We start from the raw sequence: 10,804 nt of genomic DNA, 5'->3' as shown, positions 1-10,804 counted from the left end.
GAACAAATTAGGTGGGATATGGCGAGGAGTTATATCGGGCCTTGACATTTTGCACGAAGAGAGCTTACGATCCTGTTCTTGGAAGAAGGCCTAGCCTCTGCATGTCCCTTGGATAATGAGGGATCGAGAAAAAGAAAACACGATGGTTTCTATGGGCAGACTTGATGTATTGGAGAGGTCAGCTTTCAAAAACTCCTCCGGGGCAGCCTATGTCTCGTATCCATCATCCTTCTCATGCTCCCACTCGACCGCGAATATTGTAACTGTAACAATCCGGCCGCTTGTTTTCTTGATCGAGCCCCTTGCTTTGATAGTAGGCTGTTTTCATCAACCCTCTTCTTCAGCCAGCATGCTTGTCAGCACACATGCTGTCTTGACTCGGCCGAAGTCTGATGACAGGAATATCCTATCTTTTGCCCGAACCGGATCGCTCACGTAGCCTCTCAAGGAAAATCAGGCACGAATGAACGCAGGCCGTCACGCACAAGGCAGGATAGACATCTGAGCTGCTAGGCAGAAGCATGTCGTAGATGATTGATGGTATGTATGGTATGATGATATATCAAGGAAAAAAATCTCGACGAGACTAGTGTCCGCTCTCCGCGCCGTGTGTGTGCATAGCCCCCAAAATATTGTTTGCAAAATAACGCCTCTCAATGCTGGCCTCCTTGCAGATGTGACATAGAAAATATAGTCAGATGATGACAATCGCTTGATGGAACCAAAAAGACAACCCGCTCCCCTTCGTCGGCTCAAAAGTTGGTATCTCCTCCGCCTCTATCCTCTCAAGTCACGGATATACGCCCCCATCTCCCACCACACAACTCCTCCGCGACTCATTCGAGTGTATCCTCCTCGATGGCTTCCCTAGGCGGCTGGATCGTCTCGTACCACCAGAGGTCCTCGCCCTCGCCGCCGTCTTCTTTGATCAGGTCCAGCATCACCTGGGCGTTGCGCTTGATGTCTACCGACCTCTCGACGATCTTGCGGTCCAGGATCATGGCCTCGGCGGTCGACAGCCAGAGCTTCTGCAGCACGGGCAGGTCCGGTAGTAAGAGCTTGTACTGGTCCTGCTCGAGCCAGTCCATCGGCATCCCAGCTGCAAGGCTCGTGTGAAAAACAAGACTCGGTTGCGTGACCGTCGACCTCCTCGTCGCCGTGTGCTCCAGCGAGCCGCGGTTCGGTAATTCCGGCATCTCGTCGGCCCTCGAAGCATCTCGCACTTGCCAATTTGACTTCCTTCGCCCCAAACTCATGATCCCTCGCCTTGATTTCGTCTCCTTGCTGGCTTCCGGAGTCTTTGGTGATTCTCTCGCCTCCTGGATATTGTTGTACCACGTGTCCACCGCACCTCTCCGCGTGTTGTAGCCTCGTACTTCCCATAGCCTCAAGACCTGCCTCAAGCCGCCCAGACAAAGCACAGCCGTGTGTACCTCATCGGCCGGCTTTTCTCGCAGATAACCCCTAACCGTCCGTTCCACACGACCAACATAGGACGGTGGTCGCAGACGCCGACAAAATGAAGCCACGACAAGCGGAAAGACTTGGTGGACGTGTAATAATGTCCGATCATCGTACATGCTCATAATTTGAGTTTCGATCGGGTTGAGGGTGTATGGCGTCCGTTCGATGCCGTGGCCGTGTTCCTGGACGTATTGTAGGTGTAGTTTCCGGTAGTTTTCGAAAAAGTGAAAAATGGTAAAGAGTAATGGTATCAGTCGTCGGTACATCCTCTCCCTTTGGGCGGCAAAGGATGCTATTTGATCCTTGGTTGTTTTCAAGAAAATTTCCTTTGTGCACCAATCGCACATTAGTCCCGACAGTTTAGCAGCGACATGTAGCCGATGCCACAAGCCGCAGAGGTAGTGAAGAGTGTAACCGGAAGTATCCGACACAGGATAGAGTCGCTTCGCGTAGGCGGGGATTTCGTGCTGGAGCTGGTGCCGCACGATTGGGAATTCATTCACTGTGATCATGTGATGCCATGCCTTGGATGCCCGGCGCAGATTGAGCACGTCGGACAATGGCAAGTAGGCAATGATCTGAATTTGCAACTCATTCGGTAAACTCAGGAAGAGTTGGTCGAAGGGGAGACTGGATTGGAGGTTAGTCATTTACCAGATATGGAGGCCGGGTGTGGTATATACCTCTTGGGCCTGGCGGCGGCACTCTGTGCTATAGAGCTTGCCGACGCATCGGATACTATCGACGGCCGTCTTAATGTTGGCACCTGAGATTCCGGCGTAGAGTTGGTTGGCTTCGGACCTCGTAATCGCCCAAATCCAAACAAACTCCGCCTCTCCCTCTCTTTTTCCTTCTCCTGCTTGATTTGTTCCACATGTCTTGCTTGTGGGTCGTACCCTTGCTGTTCGGCTCCTCGAATTGGTAGTATGAATCTGGAAGAGGACGTTTCCACCACCGTGCTGTCATTATGTTGCTGCGGCTGAGGCTGGTGGTCCTTGGGGAGTTGGTTAATCTTCTCAAAGTAGCGCTTTGAGGCGAATTCGGTGATGTGTGGTGGATCCATGTTTGGCGATGTTGTACAAGCGATCCGCTTGTCGTGTCCGTATCTCTTCCTCTGAGGAACCGCCGTGGTTGCCTACGTCAGAACAGAGCTATCAACGACTCGGAATGTTGGCATGTCAATCATGGTTGAGACATGGGATCGACGGTGGTTCGAACGAGTGACTTGTTGGATGTACACCAGCGATGTTCGCTGGGCAGTCCAAGATGGTTTGCGTCGGGCGGCCGAGGGGAGTGATCAGGCCCGAGAATGGATGCCAGTGAGTGCGAAGAGGTCGGATCACAGACCAACAAAAGACCGACGGTGACCTGTGTCGTTCACTGCGATTGGCAGGCGACAGGAGCAGAAATCCTAGTCAAGGACTCTGAGGTATTTCGCCTGGTTATCTTGCAAGAGGGTGCCAGAGATTGCGTAGGCTACCCAGAGGGACAATCGTGGCGGAGGTTGACCGAACGCTGCGATAGCGGCACACGTTCCCGAACGGATCTACCCAGCGGTGGTCTAGGTCGAGATGAACTTGCTAGTTGGGCGGTCCCAGTGCGCGATGATGTACGGCGTTTTGCCCGGAGGTTATCCAGAGTTCCAGCGACGATTTCTTGCGGGGGGTGCCCAATTGGGAATGCTGCAATGGGGCCTGGCAGAGAAACGGGGTGAAAAAGCCCGAGACGCAGCCGGAGCGCGATGGATGGATACGAGTGTAATTTGCAGTGATTTGGCGAGGACGGAACGAAAGTGTCTTTGTTTTTTGGAAAGTCTGAGAGCGGAGAGGGCGCTGGTCTGGCTACATAGGAGGGCAGCTGCCGGCAATAAGACTGCGGCCCAACGCAGTTAGATCGTCACAGCGCAGCGCAGCGCAGCGGGAGAATGGAGGGCGAGACAACGCAGAGGGAGTCGAGATTGAGGAGACGGCGACAGTTGGACGGTTCCCGTCGAACCAGTTCAGCGACTGCTTGCGTGTTGGGGACAAGGCCGTGACACACGCAAACGCACAGTCATCGGACGGCAGGAGGAATAATCGTGATCGGGGCAGCGAATACTGTAAAGAGGTCGTCACAGGGAGGAAAGACTGGAGATGGGGTGGAGAGCGGTTGCAGGCACACGCACACGGCGCCAAGACAGCAGGAAAAACGGCAGGTGAATGAATGGGTTGAACTCGATATGGATCCGGATGGACCACGGCGTTTTGGCTCGGCGAAATAGTGGAGGGTTATCGGGCGAGAGTCCACTGATTCGAGCGGCACCCCAGAAGCTTCTCAGTCTTCCACGGCCTTGATCCAGTCCTGATAGGGGTGTACCAACTGGGCCTGTTGGGCCGGGTGGCCATGCATGCTTTGGACGGGCCCAGCCCAGGTAGCGTCTTATCGCGGCTGATTGTCGACCCCCCATGTTTCCCTGGGACTGGGGCTTCTCTGGTGTTTCTGTCGCCAATTCGGGCCTTCCTGCTTGTGGTGAGATGAGCGGCCACGAGAGGCCACGGCCCGCCAAGTTACCATGCACAGAGTACGGCCGAGATCTGCTCCGACGGATCTTCTTCGTTTGTGACAGGGCTGCATGGTCGGCTATATGGTGACAAAAATGGCACAGTAGCACTTATAAACCACTACGAGACTCTGACGCCGCAGTAGTCACCATCATCATCAACAACTGATCTCTGGAGAAGACTTCAAGCTGCAGCAGGCCGCAACCTCAGTTCTTTGCTGCAGCATGGTCGCTACATCGTATGTATCGTGCAGCAGGCCGCATGAGGGACAAACGGAGAGCGCAGCTCAGGCTCATTTAGCCGGGGCCAATGAAACAGAAATGCCCAGAACCGGGTGAAAGCCCAGGGTGTCTCGCTATCCCCGTGGAGCAAAGGTGCGAGTAAAACGGCGAAGCCCTACCGAGAGTCTCTTCACGATGCTTCTTCGGCACAGCGCTACGTTACGCCTTCGCACAACACAGATTTGTGAGAGCTGCAGTCTTGGGAAATTCGGGCAGGGACGTTACCAGGTCATTACCGCAGTGATCAACGCTGCAAGTTTGCTTGCTGGCCCAACCGGTCTGCTGAAGGTGTGCGGTACCTGTCCCTTCGCCTCCGTAATTATCCCGGAAAAACGTTGGATGGTGTGTTCTAGGGTGATATCGCGCTGAATGATGGGGACACTGATGTGATATCACTGTCGATCATTGAGCGGCCTGCTTCGACGGACCCCAGACAACCTTGCGCTTGCAGTCTTGCCATGGCATGGAATTGAGATGAAGACGTCTCTCCATATCGTGACTATTATACGACCCAGATGATCCGTCAACAAGACGACGTTTCGAAAGGCTCGTCTTTGAATCTGGTTGTACTTGGCTCTGTCAGTCTAGTGTCAAGTGGTTCTGACCGTATTGAAAGAGGGGGGCCGTAAGGTGTGATGCAACCGACCCTGAAAGCTTCGGCAGTTGATGGTTCACATGGGCGTGGGGTTGGCATCTCGACACGATCCAGAACTCGGTCTATTTCTAACAGCATTCCGGCCTAGTCACTGTTCTCGCCACAATTTGATGCCTACTTATGATATGAGCGCGTGCGAAGCTGGTCTCATGCCTCCAGTATCATTGCCGTCAAGGAATGCGACGGGACTTTACGAAGCGACCCGTCTTCGGGCCTGTTGAGCTGCAAACAACATCAGGTATTTCTTGCATGTTGCGCTCGAAACATTATCATCGCTCTCTGCAACGTGTTACGCCCAAGCGAAGGTGTTTGATGGCACGAGCAAAGTCGCAGCGCAATATGGGGCCGGAGCTTTCGGAAAGGCAGAGTCAGTCTTCCGGGCACACACGTCGAGGGTCCCGCGCCCCGGCCCTTCTCCGGCGTCTTTCGTGCATCTTCAGTTACGCCAACGCTGATTGGCGGCGTCTCTCGGCTCCCTTCCCTGGCGGTGGTCCACCGATTATCTTGACTTGTTCGGCGGAAGGATGTTGGAGATGTCATGATCCTGCCGAGCCGTGAGTCGCCATGACCGGCACGGTGGCCTGTTCAAACGATGGGCCCGTCCTGGGCTGTGGTGGCCCGCGAGGTGCAACGCCGAAGAGAGCCTGGCATACAGGCTCGAGTGGAGCCCTTGGACAGGTGGATCCGCCGAGTCTCTTGCGTCTCTAATGTCTGGATTGACATGTCGAAACCGAGGCACAGTCAATCTGTGACGTGGGAGCGTAGCGACTAGATGTCGGCCTGTCGCATGCCAGTGTGCACAGGAGACCTAAACCAGCGGCCACGGCAAGCTCCAGGCAAGCTCCAGGCGACTCGCACGGCACACTGCAAGTTGCAACCTGTACGGCATGTGTGTCACGGTGCTGACTCGGATTGCAGTGTGCCGAAAGGACGGGCCGGCTGCCATGGGCATTGGGGGTGGGTAAGCAGTGCTGTTTTGCGTAGCACAAACGCATACAGCGTGTCGTACTGGGCAACGGACACGAGGATTTGGACGGATGGGTGGTAGTGTTGCAAGCGATAGAAGGGATTGGTCGTAGTCGGTCCATATTTGCACGAGCTGTGTAACCTGTATGCCGGCTGGCAGGCAGAGGATGGGACAGACTGGGAGGCATTGCGTGGGCATTGTGAAGCTCTGTTCAGGTGGGCGGGCTCTCGCTTGCAATCCACAATTGGGACCGGACAAATTGAATTCCCAACAAGGAAGACAGGTGATTGTCGAGGACAGTCTCATGAGGGTTGCAGGCAATGTCAGTCCACGTCCAGGTTGAATGCAGTCACGCGCAGGAAGGGCACACAGCTTCAACGGGGCCGGTCAGCGCGCCTCAGGTCAGCACCTGCCAGGTGAAGTCAGAGTGGCATGGGCAGCGTGGACACCTGGGGGACTGGAGACTAGGAGACTGGGGCCTGTCGGCTGGGGCTCAAAGGCGGGCCTGGGGACCTGGGGGCAGCTGGAGCCGGGGAAGCCAGCAGGTTCGTGTGGGGAAGACGGCCGGGCGCGAAGGCCTTCCTTGCCTCCCTTCCCGGGCCAGTGGGGGCCACAGAGGACGGAGCAGCGCGGGACCCTGGGACACTGGGACCTAAGCACCCGGCCTTCAACGGCGCCTGGCCTCCGTCTTGGTCCTGGCCTTATTAGCCTTACGACCCGGACGAAGAGAATCCAACCTACCACCCGGCCGGCCTTTGACGGAATCTTAATCAATACTTGGGAAGCACGATGACGTCCCTACCCGCAGGGTCTCTTGTTGGCTAGACCACCTTGATGTCAGTTTTGCCCTCAAATCCCGTGGCCTGTCTCAATCTCCATCAATCACCGTGTCCGACAACACAAGACGTCGCTGAGGGCACAGGATGTCACGGTTCACACAGCCAAAATACGGCATGGTTTGACTGCGCGCTTGTCCCTCGTCAGAGCGAGCATCATCATTCGCTGTCATACGGAGCTGCCACAGCGTCACCTCCGGGGAAGCTGAAGGAGCTCCTGAGCTCGCACCAGAGATCCCGCGCATCCTGCCTCATCTCCCGAGGCCCCAAATGCGGCCGGCTCCTGCATTCGTTTCATGGCATGGCATGGCGTGTCGCTTCAGGCTGCTGCTATGCTGGTGTGTGCAGTAGAAAACGTGTAGCGACTGAGTGCGTCCAGAAATACCACACTTGATCTGACAGGCTGAGTAGAGCCTCTAGATTTTGAAGGCATGCGTACAGTAACCGAAACAGCACGCCAGACAGCTTCCTTCAGGACAACCTTCTCTACTACGAAGCAAGTTTTCGTGTCTTGTGGATAATCAGCAAGACATTGTCTTGAAAGATCTTTCTCGGTGCATTTGAGCATACACTCTGGTATCTATCAGTCTGTACGAAGCCTCTCTTCCCCCTCCCCCCAACCCCTTGCGCGGTACTTAATGCAGTCAGCTCACCATTGACAGGATCTGCTCTACTGTACTGTAACGTTTTTTTTTCCATCTCGTCTGAAGTGGGCTCGGAAGATCCATGAGCGAGACACTAGCCCACGCGGATCGGATCGGATCTTACCCGTTGCTGCAAGGAGGACGAACTGGTGGCAATAAGCAAGGCCAACGGGAGGCCTGTGTGACGGTGCGGTCAACCGTTGGGCGTTGGTTGCGTTGGTGAGATTATCATTCTCGAAGGCGAACGAAGGAGTCGGATTTTGACCGGAATGGGGAACGACGCGTACTATGTAGTCCAGGCACCTAGGCTATCTCAGCAGTATACTAAATAGTCTAATAATCTGCTGCCTATAAGCCTGTGCACACATACGTTTTCGCACGGATATGTGGACTTGTTGTGGACGACGCGCTGCGTGTGTGTGTGTGTGTGACACTATGTTCACAGCACAGCACAGCGCAGCACGGCACTGTACCAGTATTTACATGCACGTTGTGTCACTGTGCTTGTGCACCACCTCGTGGGATGGGCTGCTATTTTTAGGCACGCCCCGTCTGTCGACAGTAGCGTGGCGCCCAGTCCCGAGGGGGCGGATGCCACGGGACGCCACACGTTCTTCCTCACGCTTTGATTCGAGCAGCTGTGCGATTCGCTGCCACCTACCTGTCTCGATGTTTCGAACTCGTCCTCTTTCTTGTTGTCGCTTTGCGTGCGGGCTCCGGAATCGAAAGCCAGCAAGGCTTCGTTGGCTGGCCTGTTCCTGCTGCCTGCCTGTACCACGGCCAAAAGGCAGGGGGCTGCCTGTGTTCGCACACCTGCCTGCCATGCCCACCTGGGTATGCATCTCGCGGAGGGCCAAGGCCTGTTCCTGGATACTCAGACGTGTTATCCCCGCCACGTCAACGCACCAGAGGGGAGCACAAAGCCCCCCTCGACTCGAGCATTGCTTCTTGCGGGGTGTCTCACACAGGCTGGCAAGCTGCAGAGCAGCCCTGACCTGCCAACGTCGACGGGCTGGTCCCGGCGGCATCCTTGCAACGCATAGCTCTCTCCTTGGCTTCCGACGTCTTGACCTAGTCTTGTCCTGGGCTGCCTGGCTGCCTGCCCTTGGGTGCCCTTGGGTGCCCTTGGGTGGACCACATATGCTAGACTACTGTACTTTTAGAGCCATGAGCTGCACTGAGAGTAGCCAGTCAGCCCGCCGGTCGGTATGAGGGTGCTCCCATCTTACCGAAGCCCCAATATAGGGCCACTCCACCCAGCTGCGACGAGGGCCCCGACGTATACGTCTCGATGCCCACCCGCCGCCGCACCGCGCCTCAATGATACATGCGTGGTAGTACACAGTACATCTGCGTCGTCTGCATCTGGTCTCTGCTCTGCTCTACTCTGCTCTGCTCTGCCCTCTACATAGCACTCTGTGCTGAAGGAATACATACCTACATGATATGCTCATTACTGTCCTGCCCTGATCCTCCAGCTCCTGGTCATTCATTGTCCACTTTATATTAAAATTGAACATCCGGACCACAGCCCGGGGCCTGCCCGGCCCTGCATTTACCCCTTCCCCTATTTGATCCGTTCCCGCCACTTCAATAACACAAGTACTGTACCAAGACTTTGCTCTAGGCAGATCATCCTTATGCATATGTCGCCGAGCTACTCAGGCCACCAGCATCGAGACCAGTGAGGTGGCGGCCCTGCGTTTGTTGGTTGCAAGTCGAGCCCCAGAGCCCCGCCTCAGTCATCCACCTCCGGGATTCCAGCCCCAGCGCGCATCAATTTAAGTATTACGTCTGCTTCCCTCTCCCGGACTTGCAGAGCTGCCGCTGCTGCTCGTGTGGTTGCCTTGCCGTTGCCGTGCCTTGCTTTGTCTTTGCCTCGCGTGTATCTCTTTTCCCAGATCCAGATCTGCCTCTCAACAACCCTCCGCGAAACCACACATACAACCCCCCCAACCTACCATCCTCCGCCGCGATACACCCCCGTTGCCAGCCGCGCGCCTACAAGCGCCCCGGGCAACAACCCCACGCGCACAGCCCTTGTTGAACCAAGAAAAAAAAATAGGAGACCATGGCGACCCCGGAGCAACCGACCGTCGCCCCGCCCGCCGGCATTGGCGCCGTGAACGTGGTCGAGACGCCGACGTCGCCCTCGTCGGCCTTCACGCTGTCCAGGTTCGAGTTCGAGACGGGCACCAAGGGCAATGAGGGGACAAAGATCCTCATGGTGGAGTGGGACGCGCGCGCCGCCACGGAGGCGGCCGCGGCAAGCTCCGGCGACGCGGACCGGGAGCGCGAGCAGGCGCAGAACGGGAGCGACGACTGGGAGGTGACGTGGGAGGGCAAGAAGAAGGGCCCGGGCTCGGCGGAGCGGGGAAGGGAGGAGGAGGAGGGGGACAAGAAGGGCGGCCGCCGGGACCGGGGGGACAACATCGTGCTGCCCATCCGCGACACGGACGCCCCCGAGGGCACGCGCCGCGTCTACTTCCTGCTGCCGCCGGGCGCGCCGATCCCGACGCTCGTCACCATCTCCAAGCGCTCCGGGCTGACCGAGCTGCGCACCAAGCCGCTGCCCGCCATCTTCCCCGAGGGCCTGGTCAGCGAGGACAAGGGCACGAGGGGCGTGCTGCACACGATATGGGCCAAGAGGAGGCTGCGCGAGCTCGAGGCCGAGATCGAGGCCGAGATGAGGGACAACGGCGAGAGCGTGGGGCTCGAGATGGCCCTGCAGGAGCGCCAGTGGATTGTCGACCACTTCGGCCTCCAGATCGACACCTCCAGCGCCGAGGCCATCCCCCTGGCGCCGCACAACCCGGACAGCTCTAGCCCCGTAAGCCCCAGGAGTCCGATCGGTGGGAGGCTAGGGGAGAGGCTCAAGGGCCTGAAGCTGGCGACATCGCCCGCGGAACTTGCCGCTGCGAAGGAGGGTAAGTCTTTGGTCCCTGTTCCTTATATGTAGAGCTGGTTGAAAGAGACGTATTGATAACATTTCGTGTTACAGCGAGCCACAACGAGTCGAAGAACCAAGCAGCTGAACGTAAAATAACGGCCTTCACCCCAGCATCTGGGGGCGCAGGCCTAGGGCGCCCGGCTGGCCCTGGCGGCATGGCCTCTTTGAGCGCCGTCATCGAGGGCGGCAGCGGAGCGGGCGCGCCCGCCCCAGAGAGGAATGTCGACACAGAGGAGGACCTGTTTGCACTGCCGATGAGCCCCCGGAGTCCAGAGGAGGCGAAAAGCCCATTTAGCATGTTGAAGTGTTAGGGTGTTGGGATTATCATTTATTTTTATTTTCTTTCTATTCTTCCCACCACATTCTACGCGTCCACCCCGGGAAAGTATAATTCCATACTTTTTTCCCAGGGTCTCGACAGTTCCGCGGATATACTTTTTACTTTTAAACGACGATTCAGACTTCAG

The 10,804-nt window shown here is 56.7% G+C and overlaps 2 protein-coding genes across 2 annotated transcripts; one reads left to right on the top strand and one right to left on the bottom strand.

Moving 5' to 3' along the window:
• Nucleotides 1–836: 836 nt before the first annotated feature.
• Nucleotides 837–2,527, bottom strand: J7T55_008889 (F-box domain-containing protein; the record flags this gene model as incomplete). Its single annotated transcript, XM_053139252.1, has 2 exons — nucleotides 837–2,094; nucleotides 2,148–2,527. The coding sequence occupies 2 exons, from the start codon at nucleotides 2,525–2,527 to the stop codon at nucleotides 837–839; spliced, it is 1,638 nt and encodes a 545-aa protein (XP_052998161.1).
• Nucleotides 2,528–9,458: 6,931 nt separating this feature from the next.
• On the top strand, nucleotides 9,459–10,648 carry J7T55_008888 (uncharacterized protein; the record flags this gene model as incomplete). The annotated part of the gene is made up of 2 exons (XM_053139251.1): nucleotides 9,459–10,314; nucleotides 10,389–10,648. The coding sequence occupies 2 exons, from the start codon at nucleotides 9,459–9,461 to the stop codon at nucleotides 10,646–10,648; spliced, it is 1,116 nt and encodes a 371-aa protein (XP_052998160.1).
• Nucleotides 10,649–10,804: the final 156 nt, after the last annotated feature.

Source organism: Diaporthe amygdali, assembly GCF_026229845.1.
Source record: "Diaporthe amygdali strain CAA958 chromosome Unknown NODE_4_length_2575358_cov_65_588622, whole genome shotgun sequence".
NCBI classification, from domain to species: domain Eukaryota; kingdom Fungi; phylum Ascomycota; class Sordariomycetes; order Diaporthales; family Diaporthaceae; genus Diaporthe; species Diaporthe amygdali.
This window is presented reverse-complemented; position numbering and strand designations above follow the sequence as displayed.